A 26,275-nucleotide genomic window follows, 5' to 3' on the forward strand; every position below is an offset into this window, starting at 1 on the left:
AGGCCTCGGATGCGGAAGTGTTTGTTCTGAAGTCTGTTTACAAACGCACCGTCACTGGCACCCCGCCGCCTGTGTAATTTGTCATGGTTGAAATTCTGCAATAATGTCGGAGATGTTACTGAAAGAGATGGAAGAAGTGTCTCTTAGTCAGTCGAAGGAGGAGGAGGAGGAGAGCGGACGGAGTTTCCTGCTGATCGATGAGAACGAGAGCCTGCAGGTAAACACTGTCCTGTGCGCAGAAGTTAGCATTAAAGCTAGGTCGTAGTAAACAAGGTTTAATGTTTAATCCAAAATATCTTAAAGAACCAAGCACAGTCTGAAAAACTGACTGGTTCAGGGAGTGTTAGTTAGACGTGTGTGTCTGAATCTAACAAGCTGGTAAACAAAAGTTGTGTTGATTAAATTCCTTAACTAAAGAATGTTTCATGAATACAGAAACCAAAAATAAGTTACTGATGTCTGTACTGTTTCATCAAGATAGAAATAACAGCTGGAATTTCTGGCACGTGATCACAAACATGTTCTGAGCCATACATGTATTGTAGTCATGTAGCCACTCAAGGGCATGCAGCTACAGGAACATCATCAACAACAACAACAATAGAGATCACAGTTACTGATCCAAGACTGAAGCTGATTATTTTGTTAGATGAGAAGAGTTCGTAGAAATACTTAAAAGGTTAATGTTGAGCGTTAATGTAATCAGCGATATTATTATTTCAGGTTGAAGCCCACGTACATGTTTGTCTGTTTTTCTGTATGGCAGAACTCTCTGTCTAACTTATTAATACAAAATAAATCACATTCTGTAAGGTTGAGTATCTTACACTTTGTTGTACAAAGTTGTACTTCTTTCGATGTTAACCTAATACACTCCCTGTTCGGTAAATACAGATGAGAAATCCATGAACAATGAAGTTTTGTCTTAAAGCGACTCCAGAGTGTTAAAATTCACTTATTCCTGTTATTACACCGAAACTGAAAATATGAAGTAATCCCAGTAATAATATTTAGTTTACTTTTTCTGATTAATATCTGTTGGTGCAGGTGTTTGTTTTTCCACTTATTGTTAGGTTTTTTTTTTTGTAAGTAGATTAAATCCTACACATAATTGTTCATAACATCGCTTTTACTTAACAGTTTGATTTCACTTATGGTGCAAGTTAAACATCAGCCAGATATCGGAGTACCATAGAACCTCGGATTACGAGTAACATGGTTTGCGAGTGTTCCGCAAGACAAGATTTTTAATAAATTTTTACTTGAAAAATGAGCATTGCCTTGGTTTACGAGCACCGAGTATCATGGTGAATACTCAAGAAGCATGCGCTTCCTGTTTTGACATCGAGCGTCACGTGATCACAACTGAGCCAACAATTTTTCTCTCTCTTGTGCTGCGGAATTGTGGGTAATCATCTCCCCTGCTGGGTCTTAGTGCCCGTCTCTCACTGTCATAATCAACATCTGTATACTGTTTACTATAACACTGTGACCACGTGTGTGTGTAAAACATATTTTATTTTATGTTTGTATGCGTGTGTGTACAGTTGTTTCTTGAAACACACGTGTGTGCGCGCTAATAAAGCAAAAGAAAGTCTCATTAGAGGTTAAAAATCAATTTTCTTCTTCAGCTCATTGCTGTGTGTGTGCGCGTAATTTGACGCTGTGCCTGTTCACACACTCTCTCTCGCTTTAATGTTTGTGCATGTTTGTGTGTTTGTGAAGCAGAGTGTGTGAACCGGCACAGTGTCAAATTACGCGCACACACACTCTACTCTACACAAAAATCTGCTCTGTCGTGATTGTAGTGCAGGTTCATTTGTTTGTTTGTTTTACTTCACAGCAGTGATTCCGTTATTATGCGCTCACACGAGTTTCATTAGCAATGTTCCTACAACACAGTGTTGCGGGAGAGAGCGGTTGATTTATGACAGCTGTTTACGGAAGTGTAGTTCAGTGCGGGAGATGCATTGTGTGTAATGCAGTCCGGTGTGTGTGAACGCAAATGCGAGATGTAACCTAGGATATAGAGCCTGAGTTTTGTTCTTCAGTAATTTTTTTTAGTTGGATTTAAGTGCAGGATCCACCCAAAAGTTTGTACTATAGCCCGACAACACAGCAAATAAAAGAACGGGCATGCATCGGCCAGTTTGTCCATCTCATCATTACACGAGCATGAATTAATGGGCTGTTACGCTGTCGCAAGCAACATTAAAAATAAAGCGGAGAGGCTAACAACAGTCTTTCCATTAATGTGTGTGTGTGTGTTTAATTAAAACGAGAGGAGAAAGTTTTACTGTGTAGGACGAGAAGGGGGCAACTGGAGGGGCTGAAAGCTAGAGTCTCCACGTACTCTAGCCTCACACACAAACACACACACACGCACGCACAGCGCCCACGCGCACAAATGGAAACACTTATCCGTCGGGATCTATATTACTTATTTTTTTTAAAGGTATAATTCATTTTAATTTGTTTTATTTTTACTTTATATTTTGTATGAATAATTTGTTTGTATTAATTTTTTTGGGCAGTGGAACGAATAATTTAAGTTTCCATTATTTCTTATGGGAAAATTTTATTTGGTTTACGAGTGTTTTGGAATACAACCCCACTTCCTGAATGAATTATGCTCGTAATCCGAGGTTCCACTGTACTGCAAAAGTTTTCTTAAAATCTGTCCAGCTCGTTTTGTGTGATGCTGTGACAGACAGACAGAAATTTTTTTTAAATTGTGTTCTGGTCCTCCAATGTATGAAACATAAGGATATTATTAAAAAAATGAGTTCTGCCCAAATTTACAGGCAAAACCTTTCTTTTATTTATATAGATAACTTTACATCCTGAAGTATTTTATTTCTTTCATAACTCTGCAGTACCTTTTTTTTTTTTTTTTTTTTTACAGTTGTGATAAAAAATCTGTGATACTTACAGAATCGCAGTATCAATCGAATCGGCACCGAGGTATGGTGATAATATTGTACCGGGAGGTGACTGGTGATTCCCATCCCCATTGTCCAGGTTGTCCCCCTCCTTGTGCACAAAGCCTCCTGGGATAGCCTTCACCCCTACTCCGTGACCTCGTACACAGCATAAGCGGTATAAGTAGATGAGATAATAAGTAGAGTAGATTCATGATATCAAGAAAACAAACTTCCTCCCACACTGGAAAACTTACTGATTTTTACTAATTACATTCTTGTTATTGTTACTATTTCAACAATTCAATTCACAGGGATCACGACATACGACAGCCTTCTTCAAGTCTATGTTAATAATTTAATAGTTTTTTGGTACTCATAAAGTTTTATAAATACTGTAAGTATGAGGTAACAACAAAGAAAACTCAGGACAGTTTTCAGTACAAGTATATACATTATTTTTCCTAGAAAGTGATCAGACCTCCAGCGTGTGTTTGGTTTCCTGACTTGCAAAAGACTTCAGTACTTCGCACTTTGTACTTTCTTGATAAAATATCAACTTTCTTTTTTTTTTTTTTTTTTGTGAAACAAACTAAGATTGTGACTGAATGTTAACAGCTACTGGAACATGATGAGGTCTTATAGACGTTCACAGAATATTTATGTAATGACAATAGACGTTCAAATCAATCCAGGACTTTTGATTGTGCAGAATAACAGAACACAGCTATAAGAGATTAAAAACTCCCTGTATTTCTCTGTATAATCCCCTGTTACACTAATCCTCTTATCTAGTGTTTCACTAGTGCTTGGATACCAACAAGGTAGAAAGTTTTCTCAGTTCTCAGAGCTATGACCGGACTGCCTGCTTCACATCTGAAACCCTGGCCTCCTTTAATGGCCCAAACATGTGGAAATGGCTTGAAACGAGGTCAGGGCTGTAGGGGTGTGTGGCAATAACTTGTATGCAAGTGGTGTTTGTGAATGATTGTACAGACGTTCCATTCAATGAATCTTTAGGTGAACGACTGCAGTGAGCTTCGAGTCATCTCCGTCTGGATCGTCACATCATTCTTTAAAACGTTTGCACCATTCTAATGTTTTCTAGAAATCTCCTCATTGTACTGTGCTTGATTTATATATAGGGGGGGGAAAAAAAGTATATAAATTTTTTTTCCTTTTTCTTTTAATGTCAACTCATTTTAATGCCTTCACTAAATGTCATCAGAGGTCCCGGTTTAACTTGAACGACTCTTGCATGAAACTTTAAAAGCATTACAGGTCATTGATTTACAATTCCAAAACCCAGACTATGCGGTATAGACAAATCAAATAGCGCTGTTGTTGGAATAACTTCCAGCATGGCTTTACACTGTTGCATCACATATAATTTATTTTTTTTAGCATAAATATATAACATGTTTATATCTATATGATCTATACCAAAACCATTTCATCATCATTTTTAAGCATTTGCGCAATGAAACTCTATGTGTGGAATAGCTCATGTTCGTACTGAGCTCATATTGCACTTCACCGTCTGACACCGAGACGCCAGACGTCTAACGTCTCCTGCCTCAGTAAACACGATATCCAGAGCTAGTGGTATTGTAGGTCATTTTGCCTTTGGCTATCTAAGAAGTTTAATGTTTGTCAGACAAGTCTAATAATTACCTACAGCACAGGTTCTCAACCTCTCACCCTTCACATTTAGTGTTTTTTTTTCCCAGCTCTCAACACACTTGATTTTAATGATTTAGCTAATTAACATTTTTTCTCTGAATGGAAGTGAGTGTGATGGAACTGTAAGATGGTGCAGGACCACCACCTCAAGGATGATACAGAAAGTAAAGAGCCCTTAATATTAAAATTTTCAATTTCATCAGCTGGCCAGCACTGCTTGTGTTGCGATTGTGTTGGAGTTAAAGCTGAAGAGGAGATGAGGAGGTTCAATGAGCTGGATGTATTAGCTAAAGCGTCGCTGCATTAGCTCAGAATGAAGTGGCAGCTAAATCCCTATGCAAACTGCAAAAATCTTTCTTTCTAGCTGTTGTGTGCTGGTGAAAAGTCCTGCAAGGTTTGTAAATGCAGGTTGGCCCCGACTTATGAACATTTAAGTTACAGATTTTCCGCAAATACGAACGGAACGCGGTTCTATTTCCGGTTCAATCACGGAAGTAGCCCACGTGTATTGTACAAAAGATAGACACTGCAGTGCACCAGATACCAATATTTACAATTATATACAATATTCTCAGTGTGTAAGTGAATGTAAAAAAAATGTCTAAAGTCCGGTATATTGTATGTGTGTGTGGCGGCGTGCAGGAGAAATGAGTCGGCCTCACGGGTTTCAATGAATCAGTCCTGGAGCACGATGATAGAAAATGTCTGTCCTTTAAAGCTGTCCTGATGGAGAATAATCCTAATTTTGGGAAATCCTCGACAAAAGGTTTACAGTCTAATACAGTGGAAAACAGCTCTGAACCTAAATTGCGTCCAGGATTCCCCTCGCGATTAAAAGGCACAGAGACAACACTTACATTTGTGTGAAATTCATTTCCTTAGGCGTGGTTACGGTTTTTGGCCACATGATGGCAGTGTGGGAAAAGGGGGGCAGATTTAGTCAAGTAAATGGGTATGGTTTACATTGTATATTTGTGTCACAAGCATATAGGACTTACTTTGTCTGACTTAAAGGGGTCATACAGCACTACATGCACTATTTTAAGCTGTTTGGACTAAACTGTGTGTTAGGAGAGTGCGTACACAACCACTCTACGATGATAAAGAGCCGCCCAGTGGTTTTCTTTTCGTTTATTACAGTAACATCCCCCTTCTGAAATCAGGCCAATCGCAAAAGCCTGTCGATGTGACGCCAAACCGACAGAGGCCGCTCCTACACAAGTTGATTGACACTGGCGTTTTAGCAAAGACCCGCCCCGAGTGAGAAGACGCTGTCGGCCATTGTTTTTTCGCCGCTGGAGCAAAATGGCGCCTAAGCGAGTGTTGTGTACAGTTGTTGGGTGTAATAGCGAACACAGCAGTCGTCATTCACTACCTAGGGTTAGTGACCTAGGGTACCTACCTAGGGTTAGGTATCTGAGCCACTGAGGACGCAGTGGCTGAATTTAGTTTTTAAAGCTAACGTCTCCACTGATTTACCTAAATGCGTTCATGTTTGCACTAATCATTTTTCACCAGACTGCTTTATAAACGCGGGTCAATATAAAGCAGGTTTTACTAGGAAGCTGCTCCTAAATAATGGATCTGTACTAACGCTTCGTGTTCCTGCCTTATCTTCACCAGGCTCGGTGAGTGTTATTCCTTTTACTATGACTCTTTGCAGATCGCCTTTTCTAATAATCACGATGAATGCGGAGTGTTAGTTAACTTATACTCTCATAGAACATGGTTATGGCTTCTTCTCTATGTACATCCGTCTCTATATAATCCCTAATCGCCCGTTTATAATAAACAATGGATTAAGGTGATTGTCTAGTTGCAAACTGTGTACGTAGTCGGAAAACTATATTATGCTTACCTTTGTTACGTTAGATGGTTTATAACGATGTCTGTCGAAGATTAAGAAGTCATGTAAACACATCAGTAAACACATCGCGTCCGTATCTCTCGGTTAGCTTCTCCGCTTTTGTTGTTGTTGCTCGCGGCAGCGCAACAGCCCGTTAATTCATGCACATGCAGTGATGAGAAAGACAAACGGGTCGATGCATGTCCATTCTTTGAATTTCTGCGTTGTCAGGCGATATTACAAACTTCCGCGTAGGTTCCGTACTTAAATCAAACCAAAAACGACTGAAGAAAACAGGCTCGGGCTCTATAATCCATAGTTTTCCAGTTTGGACTGCGTTACCCACAAAGCACTGCGTTGTGGCAATGCTTTGTGGGTAATGCAGTCCAAAGCATTGCCCGCACTGGACTACACTTCCGTCGCTATACCCGACGTGTCACGCCCCACAGAACGGGGGGGGGGGGGGCGGGGCTCAGCAGAGGTCATGAGCATTTAAATTAGCATGTACTGAAACAGGTTGCTGAGAACAGAGCTAGTTTTTACCAGGTAAAAGTAGTGTTTTTTTTACACAATCCTTTTGAATTTTTAATTAACGTATAATACAAACTTTTCATTAGGACCCTAAAGATCATATTAAAATTTAATGAAAAATATAATGTGTAGGACCTTTAAGAACAAATCGGACTTATAAACGTGCTCCTGGAACGAAACTCAAGGACTACCTGTAGTTGTTTGCCCCACCTCAGGGATAACGTCCTCTTAGCCACAACTTTATATGCCGTCAAAATGTTGCATGAACTTAGGTTGTAGCTATAATACATTAAGAATAATGTCATCATGTTATACTAGCTGGACTTCTACTAGCTGGCTAAAATCGCAGCACTCTGACCCATCACTTTGCCTCTGTGTCATTTCTCAGGTCGAAAATGAAAGGCACTTCCTCAGGAAACTCGGCTGCAACGCGGCAAAAGGAGTTAAGGTGCTCTCGATCTTCGGCAACACCGGCGACGGCAAATCGCACACGCTTAACCACATGCTGTTCGACGGCGAAGATGTGTTCGCCACGTCCCCCTCTCCGGCTTCATGCACCATCGGCGTCTGGGCCGCGTATGAGCCTCATCTCAACCTGATCGTGCTGGATACGGAAGGCCTCCTCGGCGCATCCGCCAATCAGAACCAGAGAATGCGTCTGCTGTTAAAAGTGCTGGCCGTGTCCGACGTAGTCGTGTACCGCACACGGGCCGAGCGTCTGCACAACGACATGTTCCATTTCTTAGGAAGTGCTTCAGCTGCATATATGAAGTACTTCACTCCTCAGCTGCGTGCCCTGTCCAACCGGTGTGGCCTTGATGTACCGCTCTCGAATCTCGGGCCGTCGGTGGTGGTGTTCCAGGAGACCTCGCGCACTCAGCTGTTGGGTGACGGTAAGTCAGAGTCCCAAAGTCTGTGACTTGCACCCAAAGTCTTCTAAAGATTTATGTTTGTCTGAAGCTTTGTAACAAATTCGAGACCCACCATCCAAGCATGTGTCAAATTTTATTGATGCCTATTGTATGTGTAGTGAGAGAGAAAATGTACGTTTGTTTATACCATGAGAGTTCATACTGTGAGAGTAGTTAACATGAAAATTAAGTAATCATAAAATTAAGTTAACAGAAGCTTTAATAATGCGTCGCTTTACATTAAGAAGCCAGGTTTTTATCCTGATCAATAAACATCTGCCTGTTTTGAGCTCCCAATTGATTTAAAATCGATTCACACACCACAGACACCACAGTGCCGGCAGACATCGTTCTTCAGAAGCGCTTCCATGACCTGGACCTGAGCACCGAAGCCTTCAGCGCCGTGCAGTACGTAGGAACGCAGACCGTCATACCTCCGACAGACTTCTCCCAGTTAAGGGAGACAGTCACTAAGCAGGTGAAGAGCACAGCGTCGCGCGCCCCTCGCCAACCTGACATCGTCTTCAGCGCCCTGCAGGTATACCAGAATAAACCTTTACTGCATGATAATTCAAAATATATATTTTTATTTAAGGTTATGATCTTTCACTATAAACATCAGGTTGATTGACTGCCGTTGCTAGGTAACGAACTTACATAGGAAGTGAAGATGGAGAATAGGAGATGGATCTGTAGTCTCGAGTTCTTTTAATGAATTACACTCATTCTTGTTTTTTTTTCTCCTCAAGGCTTTAAGTGATCGGTTCTCTGGTGAAATCCCAGATGACAAAATCATTATGTACTCCTTCTTCCCTGACGAGTATTTCACCTGCCCTTCTGTCTGCCTCAGCTGCAAGTAAGTGCACCCTGTTTTAATCCCCGAGGTTGAAGAACATGCAGAATTTCAGGATGCGTGTCGCCAAAAATATCCGCGCCGTAGCTTAATTTCACGGTGCCGGTTTCCTGAGCTTACATCATGAACTATTTTTAATCAGCTCTTGGACTTTTTTTTTAATGACTCATGAGGTTTTAAGGTCTGTAAGTTAGCAGAGATAAAGTGGAAATGTAAAATTAAATGTTTTTAAATAAAAAAAAGCTTATTTTTTAAATTCTCCTCAGAACATAACAGTATGTTATACAGAATAAGTTGATTAAAATGGTGACTTTCTGTCGTTGTGTCTTTAGCATTCGTTGCAAGAATGGCATGAATCACCAGAAGGACAGAATGCCGCATATGGCAGATAAGTTGTGCCAGTACGCTCATCAGTACAACAACAAGGTTCTCATATGCAAGGTGAGGTCATACCTAACAACCAGAATTACTCCTTGATTTCTTGCTAAACTCTTTTTAAAAAAAAAAAGTTGTTTTCCAGAAATGCTATGAGGGGGGAAGGGAAGTGATAGTCATCCCCAAAACCTCAGCTTCTACTGATAACCCGTGGTTTGGTCTGGCGAAGTATGCCTGGTCCGGGTAAGTCCGAGATCGCTCTGAAATCCTAAACAGATCATTAATTAGGAGGGATTAGTTCTGTGGCACCTGTGGAGAAATTGTAAAAACCCTGCAAATTAGCATTGGTATACAGTGAAATTATTTATTGCTAATAATTGGTAGTATTTATTAAAACAAAAACAGGTGTTTTCCCGACTTACGAGCATTTAAGTTACGAATGTCCACAGATACGAACGTAACACGGTTCTACAAACATTTGTAGATGTGAATAAATCACGGAAGTAGCTCATGTGTAATGTACAAAAAGACACTGCAGTGCACCATGCACACGTTTGTACAAGTCCTGCACAATAAACCCCCCCACTCCTCTTTCTCTCTCGCTCACACTTTTTAAAGGTAAAGTGCAGGTTAATTAGTTTTATTTTTACTTCATATTTCCTATTCATCTTTTTTTATATGAATATTTTTGGTATGTGGAACGAATGATCAGAGTTTCTATTATTTCTTATGGGGAAATTTGCTCTAAGACAAAATGGCGCCCGGGATCCCCCTTGCGATTTAAAGGCGCAGAGACAACACTGTTTCGTTTCACTGTTCATTTCAAAATTTATTTCCTTAGGCGCATTAAAAATGCACGTTTCGAGAAAAGGGATCTCGCGACTTGCTGCGGCTGGGCACGGCAAGGTGTGAAAATGCCCTTCATTACCTGTAGGGGGCAGTCGAGTTTCAGTCTGCAGTATTGTGTGTCTACTGAGCCGAAAATGTGTTATCTTTCTTAGGCGCCCATTTACAGCAAACGACAGAGCTCATAAACGTGTCGAGCTCAAACTCTAAATACTGATATGTACTTATTTTTCATGTTCTTCTCTCCTTCAGTCATGATACTTATTTGACTGCACTTTCTCCATTCAGTATTATTATTATTATTAGTAGTAGTGCTCCGAATTGATTATTGTTATTATTCTTATTATTACTGTAACGCACCCGTGCGTGTGTGCAAAAAGACGAAGTACAACTAATAATGCAAAAATGTATGATATGTTAGCCTAAAACAATACTGTTTTATTGTGTTTATGCGCTTTAAATATACACTAAACAATAAACACTGCCTTTTGCAAAGTAAAAGTGAGTTACACGTGCGACTTTTTGATCAAAAAGCTGATAAAAGCGTGCACAGATATGACCAGATTTATCGATAAAACTACAGACATGTAGTGAAACAAACAAAAATATATGCTACTCGCTGAATACAACGCGACAGCACGCAGAATCCCTACACTTAAAAATGCTGGGTTTCTGTAACCCAATCGTGGGTTGTTTATGCTGGGTCAAAATTCTGTGTTATTTCGGTACTTTAATCACACTGTTGGGTTGCTTTTGCTATAAAGTGCTGCATGATTAAACTCAATGCAAAAAAACAGAAAAAGAAAAAGTACAATTGCAAGTAAATTAGAAACTGCATGCATGTAAAATATGAATAAAACAGTATTAGACACAAATATATGATATGGTAGTAAATGCATGAAAAAGCTATGTACACGAGTGCTCAAATGTAAAGCAAACGCAATTATTAATTTATTGTGTATATTTAACTTCATTCAGCTGTTTAAGTTATATGGAAAATAATGTGCCAACCAGCCCAATATTATTTTCTGTTCAAATTTAAAGATGGCTGCGCGTGTGCAAAAAGACGAAGTACGAAGAATGCAAAAGTGTATAATCTTTAATAAAGTTAGCCTAATACAATATTGTTTCCAATGCTGAAGCGAACATGATTTTGTTCTAGTCTATTCACTAAATACAACGCAACTGCGCGCTTGGAGGTGACACCAACAGAACCCCCAGTTACTGTAATTCCTCTTCTCACCTTAAATTCACGATAGGTGTGAAGTTATCAAACGGTTTTGCTGATGGGGGAATTCGCAGAATTGAGGGGTTTAAAACGATTTACCAAGACCGAGCAGACCTACATGAAAGGTGAGAAGTGGGATTACAGTAACTGAGCGCGCTGTCGCGTTGTATATATTGTACAATACGTGTTTATCAGCCTTTTGATAAAAATGCTGCCTTTTGTAAAGTGAAAGTAGTTTACAAAAGATGTAAAGCTTTATTTCAGTCATAAATTCAGAAGCACATCACATTCCAGCTATTATTTCCAGCCATGGTTAAATAAAGAATGAAATAATTATTCAATGATGGACACCATTATTTTAACAGCAAAAAACATGATTATTATAAAAAGCCCAAAGCACTTCATGTTCATAAAATAATATTTACTTAATATGATAATATATATAAATATATATATATATATATATATATATATATATATATTGTTCATTCATGTCTTCTGATGACGGCGACACATTTCTACGTTTTAAATAAGATATGTTGGCATATTCACAAATCAGGACATTCGCATAGTTAACACTATCCGAGAGCCTACTATCAGGAAACTAAATTAATTTCAAGACCATTTAAACCGAGGCATTGTCATGTCTTTCATTGTTTTGTCTCTGTTAAGACATTACAATATGAGGGGCAGTGGTGGCTCAGTCGGTTAAGGCTTTGGGTTACTGATCGGAAGGTCGGGGGTTCGAGCATCGCCAAATTGCCACTGTTGAGCCCTTGAGCAAGGCCCTTAACCCTATCTGCTCCAGGCGCGCTGTAAGATGGCTGACCCTGCGCTCTGACCCCAGTTTCTTAATTGGGATATGCGAAGAAGACATTTCACTGTGCTGTAAAGTACATGTGACAAATAATTGAATATTTACATTTGGGCATTTGGCAGACGCTCTTATCCAGAGCAACTTACATTTTTATCTCATTATACATCTGAGCAGTTGAGGATTAAGGGCCTTGCTCAAGGCCCAACTTGCTTGAGTGGCAACTTGGAACAAATTCGACTTACGAACGTGTTCGCGAAATAGACCTCGTTCATAAGTAGGGGACAACCTGTTGATAATAAGACCAGTCTACTTGACAGTTTTGCAAACCGACGTCCTGGATGCCACGCCCTTTCTCCCTATCTCTTGTCTCGTGTTATTAGAAATACTGTAGCGACTTAGACACTCTTTCTGCAGGTATGTGTTGGAGTGTCCCTACTGTGGGATCATCTACCGAAGCAGGCAGTACTGGACGGGGAACCAAGACCCAGAGAGCACCGTGGTGCGCAGTGAAGTCAAGCACGTCTGGCAGGGGGTTAGTCTTATTATATTCTATTGGTCACCTGAGACAGCTCGCAAATGTGTGATAGTCATCGGCCCTCCCTGATTGAGTAGTAGCTTTGATGTGGGAGCCCCCTAGTGATGGGTGGGAATTGGATGCGACTAAATTAGGGGAGAAAATCAGAAAAAGAAAAGCTCATGTTCTGTCTGAACTCTCTGTCTAGTCGGAAGCTTTCCAGACGGACCATCAGAACGCAGCTCAGCGAATGCTAGACGGGGTTAATTACGTTGTTCAGTCTGTATCCGAGTACAGCTCCGGTCCCACCAAAGCGGTGACGGCCTGGATCACGGATCAAGTGGCTCCGCCGTACTGGAGACCTAACGCTGAAATTACAGTAAGTGAAATAAATATTTACAACCTAATTCGAGAGGTTACCTGACCTTGTAGTGTGTGTGATTTAAATTTGACTGATGATGCGCCTGATATCCCAATTTGAGTGTATTTCTATACATCGCACCCTTACACACTTAAACCTTACTTACTTAATGTGCAATAAAAGCTGCATTTAAAGTTAACCAGCAAATGCATCCATTGACCCCAATTGCAATTTAGTCCATACCTATAAACTTTTCATCTTATCTTTTCATCTTTGTGTCACAAGTGTTCAGTTCTATGTTTGAAAAATCAGCTCTGAGAAAGTGTTTGTGGGACGACCGAGTTATAGATCTTAACATTTCCTCTCTGAAGAAATGCCACGGCTGTAACCGGGATTTCGAGGAGGCGGAGACGAAGCACCACTGCCGTGCTTGCGGCGAGGGTTTTTGTCAGGCGTGCTCCACCCGCAGCATGCCTGTGCCCGAGAGAGGCTGGGGCATGAACCCGGTGCGAGTTTGTGACGCCTGTCACCAGCAAGGAGAAGATCGGCAAACCATCCAGGGTCAGAACACGAGCTTCGTCTAGCAAAATCCAAAATACAACACTATTAATATTAGATGATACACTGCAGCAGATTTTCCTTATTTTTTACTGTACATGATTTTGCGTATATTCAACGGCCAGCTCAGCTAATTCTTGTTTTGTTTCCTGCAGTGGCGCAGATGGAACCCAAGGCACTTGTGGCACGCAGGATGACTGAGATGGCACAGACTACACTAAACATGGTCTCCACGGCAGTGGACTACCCGCTCTGTGAGTCTGATTAATGCAGCGAAAACAAGATACTCGAGATGAAACAGTTATTGTGCTGCATCCTCTTAATTTATATATTTATTCATTTTCATTGGAATTCCAGAGTATTCATTTGCTTTACGGCTGTGCACTTTAACACCTTACTTTTTTAAGTTTGGTTTTACAGTTGAATTATACTTATAAAGAGAGAGCTCTGTGGTGTTGTTTTTTCCTGCATCTCCTGTAAATCAAAATATGTGCTAAATCAAGTTGGCACCTTTATTAATTGTTGAACTTTGGAATGCATGTTGGCACGGGACAAGGGTTGTGGATTTTTTAAAACCCGATCACTTATATTGTACTCATGTTCTGGGTGACAAAGTTCATGTTGAAAAAATAAATTGAGAAAAAAAAAATCTATGGGACCCAAGATCTCGCAAAACCTGACTCTTCACTGCCACCTGCTGATTTAGTTCAGCAGGTGGCAGTAATACCAAACTGGATCCTTGACTGGAAAGGGACGTGTTACCAAGCCAGTCAAGTGAGTGTCAGTAATGAACATAAAAGTTGGCTGCCAGGCGCTAAAAAATGAAGGAAGAAGAAGCAGCAAATAATACTCGGATTAGAGTTACATGTGCGTTGTTAAACAGGCATGGAATTACTGAGTTTTACTTTCAGCTTGGCCTGAAATATAAAAACATTGAGTTTGTACTCTGAGCTTGCCCTTTCTGTATTTTTACACTGGAAGATTAAAATGAAAGTTTGAGTCATGTGTCTCAATTTTTTGCCCCTTTTACGTCCCATTTGGGGTTTTTTTTGTTTGTTTTTGTTTTTTGTTATTTTTTCCTGAATAATTTTTTTTCTTAAATTTTTTCCCCTTACCCATATGTCCCTTTAGGGGCTCCGTAGATTTTAGAAAGGTTTAAAAAATATATACAGTATACTGTAATCGTTTTAAATATTTATGATTGTCCAAAATAAACACAATTATGATTTTTTTTTTTTTTGCCATATTAACCACGCCTTAGTTGAATTCCAAGCTTTTTGTGATTTTTATTTATTTTTATTTTTTTTAAATGCCAAAAATAAGAAAACCAAGAGCTGAAATTTGGAGTATTGTGCTAGAAGATGACATGCAGATATCACGCATCACCTGTAAATGCCCTTGGTTTATATAACTGTAAACTGTTATATTGATGTTAATTTAAAACAATAACTTATTGTGTTTAGAATTCATCCAGGCCCCTATAAAGTTATATAAGAGCACTTCAGTGCGCTTGTTAGGATTATTTTACGCCAGAAAAGAGAAAGCAAAGATTAACTGTCATAAAATAAACTTCTGTCCTTTTGTTGTCTTGTCATCACTGCAGGTTTCATAAAGGGAGTGGCGAGACCTGACTACTGGGTTCCAGACCACGAGATCACTCAGTGCCACCAGTGTACCAAGGCATTTAGCTCAAGCGTGCCCAAGCACCACTGCCGCGCATGTGGTCAGGGGGTGTGTGGTGATTGCTCAGCTCAGTGCCGCACTGTGCCCGCTCGTGGCTGGGACCATCCGGTGAGGGTGTGCGATGCCTGCGTCACTCAGTTAGACTCCCAGTGACCTCCAGAAATAATGCAAAACTCAAAGCCAGTGGCTTGAAAGCAAACAGGGGCGACAGTTTGTGCTCTCAGAATTCCGGCATTTTTCAGGATAGTATTTTTACAGTTTCTCATTCAGTCCAAAGATGTACATGGATGCCACTGTGAGAGGCTGAACTAATCAGCAGCATTTAAACGACTGTGGTAAACTATACAGGACGGGACAGATTTATTTCCTGAACTTTTCAATACTTCCTCTGGTGTATCGTCCTGCAGCGTGGGCTCTGATGTTTATTTCTCTCTACACACTACAATGTTTAAGGAAAGTTTTAGCTGAATTTATTGGAGAAAAGTTACCACTGTGAACATGTAATAATGTTTATTACATTGTGGGTGTAGCGCTTTATAGAAAAGTGTCATATAGAGACTCAAATATCAGGTACTAACCTTTTTATTAAGATAATTAATCTGCTAGTTTTTACACAACGCAACAATTATTAAGCAAAAATAAATGAATCGCACAGAGTACAAACATAACAGCCTTTTTTATGCATTTCTACGTGGCTGCTCTTACTCTTACTGTCAGAGAACATCGCTACAAGTTCTTACACAAAACTAAACAAAGGACTCAAAATCGCCAAGTTGGTGATTCGTAATATGGATCCGGTGGGATGGGTAGGTGCAGTGGTGGTGTAAACGTTTGCATTATTAGAAGCCCCGCCCCCAAGGGACCCTTGCTTAAAATAAAATTTTAGGTGGACAAAAGTACACAAAAAGTAAAGATTCCCTTTAACTCAAGTAAAAGTTTTCCATTTACTTTATGTTCCTGAGTAAAAATACAAAACTACTTACCTTCATATAACGTATTGAAAGTTTTTTAGCATTGCTTTAGCTTGCAATAGTCTTTTTCATAATAAAAAACTGTTACTTTGCTAGTAGCATCTCTAAGGAAAGTCGCGCAATTACACATAATACTCAGTAGGTGGTGAAATTCCTGCTTGAAATACGATATACCACTTCAGTCAGGTAACGCAACACCCCACAGAAATGTAGTTGAGTAAAAGTACTGATAGTTGCTGTACATTTAAATAGAGTAAAAGTTATAAAAGTATCCTATAATGTAGACACATTGTTATACTTTATTCCACATCGCTGTTGGTAAGTCTACTCAAAATAATTATAAAATAATTTTTTTTACTTAAATCCTTAAGCTAGATTAGGTAATAGGATTTAATCATTTCAGCAAAGTTTATATAGTGTTTTTTAATTTCTTTTCTTGCTGTTGTGGATTACACTTTACTAAATATTACTATTCCGACGTTTTATCTGATCTAGAGTGGAGAAAGTCAGAGGCCTTTGTGTGTTCAAATCGGCGTGCTTAATTACTACAGAAAAAAAGGTCTCATTTTATTATCTGTGTTTAAATGTGTGCGATACAACAGCGCTGTCACTAGACTCACATTCAGCACAGTACTGAATTATGATTATGCAATGATTACTATAAGTACAATTAACTGGAGCTGCCTTGGCTTGTTTTCTTTTCTTTATGTAAAATATCTGAGGATTATGAGATCTGAGGTCTGTTCCATCAGTCACCTGTGTAGATTATTGTCTCTACGTTGCTGCGTCTCAGTAAACAAAAAAATCAGCTTCTGACTTCATACTGCTTAATGGATATTCAGTCAGCTTCAGAATTATTGGCACCATTGGGAAGGATTAGTTATGGAAAATGCCTTTGGTGGGTTAATTAGCTTGATGTCACCCTGGATGTACCTGTATTAAAGCAATAACCCACGAGCAAGAGTGTTGAATATGGGTTCAATAATTGTGAAATGTGCTTTTATGTACTAAAAAAGTAAATAAGGATTTAATTGTCTTTAAATAAAAAAAATTTATTAAAGGTTGCATTTCTTTCACATTCCCATGTTAGAATAGGAGGAATCATCACAAACAGTTTTTTCTCCTACACGTACATAATTTTATCCCTCTTTAACAAAGGTGCCAATAATTTTTCAGCAGATATTATTAATTAGTAGGCAGCTGCCGACATGGAAACCAGTTTAAATGGACCTAAAGCTCAGTAGAGAGAGAGAGAGAGAGAGAGAGTGTGTGTGTGTGTGTGTGTGTGTGTGTGTGTGGAGAGAGAGAGAGAGAGAGAACTATGTAAATAGAGATTCAAGCTCAGGAGCCAATCACAATGGAGGAAGGTGTTGCGACGGGAACATACCACGGAACATAGACTGGTTTTTAATAAGGCTGTGTGTGTGTGTTTTTTGTGTTTGTGTGTGCATGCGTGCGTGCTTGCGTGCGTCAAGAAATAAAATTTTCTTTAGATTTGCTGATCATTTTGGAAAAGCAGGAGCATTCTCATTCTGAGATGCCACGGCGTTATATTGCCCTGTGTAAGTGTATGGGGAATTTAGTTTAGATGTTCAAATTGAATCGTCTATAATGTCTTGATTACAGGATCAGCAGCTTGACAGGCAATCTGCGTTAACCTTTTAATGCAGAGAATTAATTAATTGTATCATCTAGAGTCTCAATCTCTATATTGCACTTTAGCTCGTTATTTAATCTTTTATGTTTAGTAGAATATACACATATATATCATAACCGTAAATGTGTTGCACACAGTATACAGCAATCCTATAAGAAATATAATAAAATAAAGTTATTCATATAGGCATTAAGTGTGGGACCAATCATTCTCCCTGTTAACTAGTTTATTAAGTGTCTGTATATAGTCTGTTTTTTTTTTTGTTTTTTTTTTAGATTCTCATAGACTTGCACAAAAAACTGCACCAAAGTGACCGTATTGTTTAAACGAAACAGTGCAAGTTCAGGAGAAGACTGATTTCATAACCTTTGTTCGACCTCGCCTTGTAAGATGCATACAGTTTGAAAGGATCTTCAGCATATGAATTATTTGTAGCACTTTACTTGTTGAAGTACTTTAAATGGAAATATAACTAATATTTTAACTTTTTTTTTTTTTTTTTTTTACTGGAACAAATCCTCCTGAGGTTTATTAAGTGACTTTAACCAAAGTATTTACATTGGTCATATATTCCTTTTTATAGTCATGTTTGAACTTTTCTAAATATTAAAGAATATTATTAAACTGAATAAGATGACGTTTAAAGTGTGTCTTTATTCATTCTTGGTATGATTTATGTATGTATCATGTTTTGGATGTAAAATGGTTTTATTCCTCTAATATTGTGCCAGTTTAACAACTTTTAATTTATTAAGAAATAATTACAATTAAAGGAGTTGAACACGCATTTTAAGAAATTAGTTCATGGCAGTTACTTACATTATAGCTTTAAGTTGACATTACATACAACTTGACAGTTTCCATAGAAACATGTTATAGGGAAGAACCTCAGTATGCTTTAAATATAGAAATGATAATGTGATTGGTGTTCAAGTCAAGCCGAGACTTTTGATTGTGCAGATTTACAAAAAAAAACAATTATCAGAATAAAAACTTGTTTTAGTGATCGGATACAATTAAGGTAGGAAGTTTTCTTAGTACACCCGAGCCATGATTGGACTGGCTGCTTCATGTCTGAAACACTGGCCTCCCAGGAACTTCTTTCATGGCCCAAGCATTTGGATAAGGCTTAGAGAAGCAATGGGAATTTTTCCTCTCATAACTGTGTTTTGCTATTCTGCACAATCCTGGTTTGACTTGAAATAGTATTAGAAACAGCACCTTAAAATAAACTTTTAATTTGAATTACATCTGGAACTCCTGTCAGAAATGCCCTTATATATAAACATCAAAAGTATAATACATGTCTATGTGTAGAACAGCCCCCATCCAAAAGTTTTGGAACAGCAAGGCAGTGAATGGATTTGGACTTGAGCTCAAAAGATGAATATCAGACAATAGAGCAGAGCTTCAGCTTTATTTCAGCCATTAAGGTTGCACAAGCCAGTGTAGTCTTGGTGTCTAATAATAAAGGCCGAATAAATGAGGAGGGTTGCGTCAGGAAGGGCATCCGGCGAAAAACACAAATCAATATGCGGATCATGAGGAGCTACCAGGCAGGAGGAATAAAAGGAAGGCCCAAGAGACGGTTTATGGATGTGGTGAGTGAGGACATGCAGGAGGTTGGAGTGACATGAGAAGATGTGTGGGGACAAATGGTCCGCTGTGGCGACACCTAATGGGAGCAACCGACAGAAGATCATCAGAATTTCAGCTTTAATTTCCTAACAGTTACAGTTATGGAAAAGGAAAAAAAACCCTTCTGCAATTCTATGATTTTATTTGGAGAGACCTAAATAACAATTGTGTAGTCCCTGACTTCTGTAAATAAGCCAATAAAGACATGTGACAACAATGTAGTGAATAAGTGATGAGTGATTTTTATGTATTTTTTTATTATGTAATATAAGGTTTTTTTTTTCTATTTGGTTTATTATGGACCTGGACTTTAACACCTTCAGTGGAGTAGTTGGCACATTAGCAGTTTTCAGACTTGGATATCATTGCATGTTGTTTGAGATTGTTATACCTATACTGCTCAAAAAAAAGAATTTAGGAACACATGGTCCTGGTTTGACTTGAACATCCCATATATATACAGTGAGGTCAATAAGTATTTGATCACCCTGTGATTTTGCATGTTCTCTTACTTAGACATCATGCAGGGGTCTACAATTTTCAGCATAGGTGCATTTACACTGTGAGAGACAGAATCTAAAAAGAAAAATCCGGAAATCACATTGTATGATTTTTTAACAATTTATTTGTGAATTACTGTGTCAAATAAGTATTTGATCACTTCCTTATCAGTCAGATTTCTGACCCTCAAAGACCTGTTATTTTGCTTTTAAATAGTCCAGCTACACTCCGCTCATGATTCTAAATTAGTAGCACCTGTTTGAGGTCGTTAGCTGTCATAAAGACACCTGTGCACCCCACAATCAGCCAAAGTCTAAGTAGATACATGGGGTATCAATGATGCTAAGAATGGTGAAGAATCAGCCCAGAACTACACAGGAGGAGCTGGTCAATGCCGTGAAGAGAGCTGGGACCATCGTTTCCAAGGCTACCATCAGTAATACACTAAGACGTCATGGTTTAAAATCTTGCATTGCACGGAAGGTTCCCCTGCTTAACTCAGCCCATGTCCAGGCCCGTCTGAAGTTTGCCAGGGACCATCTGGATGATCCAGAGAAGTCATGGGAGAAAGTCCTGTGGTCAGATGAGACCAAAGTAGACCTTTTTAGTCTCAACTCCATTCACCGTGTTTGGAGGAAGAAGAATGATGAGCATCATCCCAATAATACCTACAGTGAAGCATGGGGCTGGAAGCATGATGCTCTGGGGGTGTTTATCTGCACAGGGGACAGGACGACTGCACTGTATTAAAGAGAGGATGAACGGGGCCATGTATTGTGACATTGGGCAAAAACCTCCTTCCCTCAGTCAGAGCATTAAAGATGGGTCGTGGCTGGGTCTACCAACATGACAATGACCCAAAGCACACAGCCAGGAAAACCAAGGAGTGGCTCCGTAAAAAGCATATGGACTATTTAAAAGCAAAATAACTGGTCTTTGAGGGTCAGAAATCTGGCTGATAAGCAAGTGATCAAATACTTATTTGACACAGTAATTCACAAATAAATTGTTAAAAAATCATACAATGTAATTCCGGATTTTTCTTTTTAGATTCTGTCTCTCACAGTGGAAATGCACCTATGCTGAAAATTGTAGACCCCTCCATGATTTCTAAGTAAGAGAACTTGCAAAATCACAGGGTGATCAAATACTTATTGACCTCACTGTGTGTGTGTGTGTGTATGTGTATATATATATATATATATATATATATATGTATATGTATATGTGTGTGTGTGTGTGTGTGTGTGTGTGTATTAGGGGTGTTCAAGTCAAACCAAGACTAAGCGTTCCTTTGGGGGTTTTTTTGGTGCAGTGTATATATTTCCTATTGAAACAAAAACCCTTTAAATGTACTAATCCTCCTCTCATGTTTGGAGCTGAATTACTGAAGCTACAGTAATTCTTACTTTATGATCAAATCTCTGGCTTACGGCTGTTACAGTTACATGAATCAGACACAGATTTGGTTTAACTCTGCTTTCGTTCCTAGGCAACTTTGATGAATGGGGGCAATTACAGACACCAGCGAGCAGTAATTACTTGTAATTATATGTGTCTCTGCAAATCAAGTCACAGAAGGAGTTTTGCAGGTCACACTGGACTCTGATATGCTCTCATTCACATCTAGAAATGCAAATGTGTACCTCTTATGGTTTATGCACGAAATAAAAAAAAACATGAAATGTTATGTTTGGAAGTATTTGTTCCAGTTTAGTATTAAAGTGATAAAGATCAGTTATCAGAAATGTAATCAGTGTAATCAGAAAGTCATTACATTTATTAAGCATGAATTTATTACATTTCAATTGTATAGCACTTTTAACAATGGTTATTCTCGCAAAGCAGCTTCACAGGATCAAAAGAAAATTAGGGAAATAAGTATAAATTTTTATAATGAAAATGATCCGATTGTCCCTGAGAAAGCTCATCACAAGTCCCGGTTTGACTTGAACGCTCTTTCCTATGTCAAAAGTGCTATATCTATACGTTTTCTATTTATTTATTCTCCACACATACCTTTCACCACTGGGTCAGAACTGTGATGACACAGAATAACCACTAGAGGTCTCCAAAATACAACTCCAAAATATTGTTTTATCTAGGAAACAGACCTTGTGTGTAAAATGCAAAGGTTGTCATTTGTATTTGCTGGTTGTTCATGATATCTGTGCAAAACTAATTTGTGTGGAATAAAACATGCTCATATACGGCAAAGTTAACCAGTGGGTTTCATTATTAGTTATTATGTTCCCATGATAGCTTGGCCCCTACAGCAGGTGTTTTATTCCCTTTATACCACCAACATTACTGGTAGAGCCATGAGTTTACAAACTAATGATTAATCAGCTTTGTGTGCAACCAAATTTAAGAATTTAACAGTGTAGAGTAGAATAAATAAAAGAAATGCTTTAAATTATTATTAAAAATATATATATAATAATAATAATAATAATAATAATAATAATAATAATAATAATAGAGAGCCCAGTGTTAGTTGCTCTGGTATTACAGCTAGAAATCATCAGCAACACCAAAGTCTGAATGAAGTCAGGCAAAAAATTTATACACACTTCAAGAAAATAAAAATTGTATGATGTATATTATATTAATAACATTATCATATTATCATATAACATCTAGTATTAAAAGATTTATACAAGTTTTTCTTTTCCTGATAAGAGTATACATTTTTTGGCTCGTTTTGCGTAAGGACTTGTATTATATAATAACTGATGTATTATAACCTCCCGTGTCTCTCTTTTAGCACTTATAAGGAATATTCCAATGCATTAGAGCTGTCCGGCTACAGGAACTCGCTTCTCCACCACGAGGAGCTCCATATTTCAGCCTATACTGTACTTATTATTCATTTATTGTGGATAGGTGGTACTATGCAGAAAACTCAAAGATGGTGGTGAAGGTAATTTTATTTTGGTTACCCTAGTCTAGAGGAAAAATTGCTAAGAACTGTTTATACTCAAGTCTCCATCAATAAACAGTTGATGCCCTCAGTTTGGGCAGTTACAGGAACTTTCCAGTGACGCTCATACTCAATTTAGCACTGCTTGAATTTATGTTGTAGAAGTGGAATGATTTATAGTCACTCTCACCCTGACGAATATGGGTTCAAAGAATGAGATTAATCACAAGATTCTCCAATCATGTACTCTAGAAGCATGTATAGGCATCTTTACACCAAGTACATATTTGATCAATGGATAACAAATACTTAGCAATCACTAAGTGATCAACATGATACTGTTTAGCAAAATCTCGTCCATACCGCACACACACTCCCCATGCTTGGTGAGTTTCCTCTGAGTACTCCGGTTTCCTCCCACAGGCTAAAGACATGCAGATTAGGCTAAATGGCATGTTGACCAGATGTCCTACCATAATTGCACAATGGGAATAAATATAGTAGTGATCACTAATAGTCTCCATGGTACCTAGTTGGACTGCAGAGTTTCCTGGATGGACGGAAGGAAACACTGGTATAGAGAAATAAAGGTAGATGTGATTCTCATACTGTAACTGTGTTCTGTTTTTCTGCACAATCAAAAGTCCCGGTTTGACTTGAACACGCATTGTAGTTTCTTTATGCAGTGGAGTGCGCTGTACATCTGGTAGCAGAACGACTTTTTGTATGGCATGTTGTGGTCTTTAAGTAATGACGAAACTTGCCTGCAAACGTATCACAATCTGAAATGGCCCGTAATATACAGTACAGCACCAGCACACACACCAACTGCAAAGAGAATGTAAACAAGTCTGATTCATATAAAAAAAAAACTTCAAAGAGGAATGCTTGTAATGCTATTAAAATTACTACCAGGATCTGCCTCTGGCGGTATAATGGGATCAACATGCATATTAACAATACAGTAATCCACTGTAAGAAGCCACGACCCCCAAAACTCTCCTCATAGCAAGAAGCCCAAATGCAGTCTGAGTTGTTCCATGCCAGCAAACGTTGTTATAATGAAATCAGTGTTCCAGCATCTGAGGATCACTGTTTTTTCTCATGCTAGGTCTGAAACAGTTTTTTGAAACATGGTCAGATGCTGACTCCACTGTTAAGAAGCTAATAAACACCTCTTCTCGCCAGAAGTGTGATAATTAGCATTGCAGAACAAGCCCTTGGGCCCGCTGCCAAAGAAGCCTTGGACAGGAAGGTGGATAAAATACCTGAAAGACATAAACAAGCAGTGCTGCATCCTACAAACCGAGGAAGCTATTTTTAGTTGTCGGTGTAGGATGCAACTTTGCTCTATTCCATCTTTTAAGTGACTTGGAAAAAGTATTTGAGTTCCCCTGTTTCTTCTACTTCAAATGGAGAGAGCTAGACATTGGCACATACAGTACCCAGGCACAGACTACATCAGATCTGATGGCAATGCTGCAGGCATGCAAACTATAGTTCCAGTCTTTTAACACCCAACACAGTCATTGCAAAGTTTCTTACCTCTTGGATAAAGGTTCTAGAAGCTTAAAACTGTGGGTCCTGTCCAACCTTTTCCAGCATTGAATCACTCTCACTCACATCATCCTTAACGCTTTATCCTGTGTACAGGGTTGTGTATAGGGTACGAGGCGGGGTATACCTTGGACAGGGTGCCAATCCATCGTAGAGCACGCACACACACACGCACTCACACAATCATTCACACACTATGGGCTATTTGGGAATGGCAATTAGTCTAATCTGCATGTCTTTAGAGTGTGGGAGGAAACCGGAGCACCCGGAGGAAACCCAGTTTTTGTCTTATACAGGATTTGCGTGGTTCCTAAAGACTTGTTACAAATTGCAGAGATCTTGTTTGGTTCATATCTGTAGCCTTCCATTAGGCTTACTCTTACATTCTTCCTAGAATGCTGGTATTTCCTAAGGGGTACGGGATGTTTACTTTTCTGAAACTTTTCAAGAACGCATCAGCTTCTTGATTACGCAGTTTACCAAGATGAACTCACAGGGGTGAAAGAATGCAAGTCACCCCTTTATAGGTGGACATCAGCACACTGGCTGGTGGAACTGGATTTCAAGAATGCTTGAGCTGATCACGGCAATTGGCATCTACATCAGTAATTCCCCTCGGCTTGTCGGAACGGCAGGCGTTCTCGAAGCGCTGGCTGCAACTGAGGTGCTGTATATTAACTAGCTGGAGCTGTAGGAGGTCCATCTGGCCATGAATTCCTTCCTTCATCTTCTCTAGAAAGCCTGTTCTGTGACAGACAGTTATATCAACATTATATGATGTGACATTGGACAGAAGAGTCATGAATGTACTGTATCTCTGCTCAGATGCAGGTTTACGATAAAATCCTTGTTCTGATCGACTGTCCACAGCAAGTTCATTTAGTTTTAGACCTTGGACATACAGGTATGTAGGTAGAAATGAATGACATGGCACTGTGTGCATCACTTCATGCGCTTCCCTTCTTACCCTGACACGCCCGGTGCTATGAATGTAGGCTCAATCTGAAGCGCATGACTCCAAAATCAAAACTTAATGCTCTCTAGTAAACTTTTTTCCCTGATTAGTTTAACTAACAGGTGGTTTTCTTATAGCTACGAGGCTGTTTAGTCCCAGTCCTGTGATTTTTCGTCCCGGAGGGGCCTGTGCTTGCCCTATCTTCTGGAGATCGCAAGTTCGATTCCCGGGTGATGCTGTAACCTCTCGCAGCTGGAGGTCTAGAGAGAGCTGATTGGCTGAGCTCTCTCAGAGGAGAGGGATGAGAGGTACTCAGTGCTCCCACATTAATCCCACACGGCTCTATAGCCTTAATGTGGGAGCCCCCTAGTGATGGGGAGGAATTGGACACGACTCAATTAGGGAGAAAATCTGGGGGAAAAATATATATATAGCTGTGATTTTTACTGTCCGTTTTTTTACAATGCAACTTCAACAAGAGTTTAAATCATCTCTGATCGTGGTTATTTATGTTTTTTTTTTCCAACCACATTTCTTTTTTGAAGTTGATGGTTCAACAACATCATTCCTTATTTAGTAAAGCGTTGCACAGTTCTTAATAAATTAATTCCAGTAATTCCAGTAAAACAAATGACGAAAGAGTAATTTTTTGCCCCATGTTTCTCCATTCTGACACTTCTGACAAAGAGGTATTCCTTTAAAAACTACACGGTTTTCTTTGGATGTTTGGAAAATAAGTGAACCAGAATGCAAATCAGGCATGCAAGAACTCGTGATCTGAGTTCTAATACAGAGTCGCAGGGGTCCAGGAGACTTAGGGCACAGGGCAGGGTACACCCTGGACAGGGTGCAATTAATTATAGGGCACACAGACATACACACACTCAGTCCCACACTACAGGCAATTTGGGAATGCCAATTAGACTAAGCTGCATGTCTTTGGACT

General features: G+C 39.1%; 1 protein-coding gene across 1 annotated transcript; it reads left to right on the plus strand.

The window, feature by feature from the left end:
• si:ch211-11n16.2 (zinc finger FYVE domain-containing protein 1) lies at window positions 1-18,315 on the plus strand. The gene is made up of 11 exons (XM_053507690.1): window positions 1-217; window positions 7,370-7,874; window positions 8,219-8,430; window positions 8,642-8,748; window positions 9,078-9,186; window positions 9,266-9,363; window positions 12,426-12,543; window positions 12,734-12,904; window positions 13,258-13,447; window positions 13,600-13,698; window positions 15,048-18,315. Exons 1-11 carry the CDS (start codon window positions 104-106, stop codon window positions 15,278-15,280), a joined length of 1,956 nt encoding a protein of 651 aa, XP_053363665.1. The 5' UTR covers window positions 1-103; the 3' UTR covers window positions 15,281-18,315.
• Window positions 18,316-26,275: the final 7,960 nt, after the last annotated feature.

This window comes from Clarias gariepinus, chromosome 11 (assembly GCF_024256425.1).
Source record: "Clarias gariepinus isolate MV-2021 ecotype Netherlands chromosome 11, CGAR_prim_01v2, whole genome shotgun sequence".
Taxonomy (NCBI): Eukaryota; Metazoa; Chordata; class Actinopteri; order Siluriformes; family Clariidae; genus Clarias; species Clarias gariepinus.

Excerpts from the sequence above, each read along its gene's own strand:
- si:ch211-11n16.2 (XM_053507690.1), top strand. The coding sequence starts at position 104 with ATGTCGGAGATGTTACTGAAAGAGATGGAAGAAGTGTCTCTTAGTCAG. Across the intron at positions 13,448-13,599 it reads AGATCGGCAAACCATCCAGG|TGGCGCAGATGGAACCCAAG; the intron begins GTCAGAACACGA and ends TGTTTCCTGCAG. Across the intron at positions 13,699-15,047 it reads GGCAGTGGACTACCCGCTCT|GTTTCATAAAGGGAGTGGCG; the intron begins GTGAGTCTGATT and ends TCATCACTGCAG.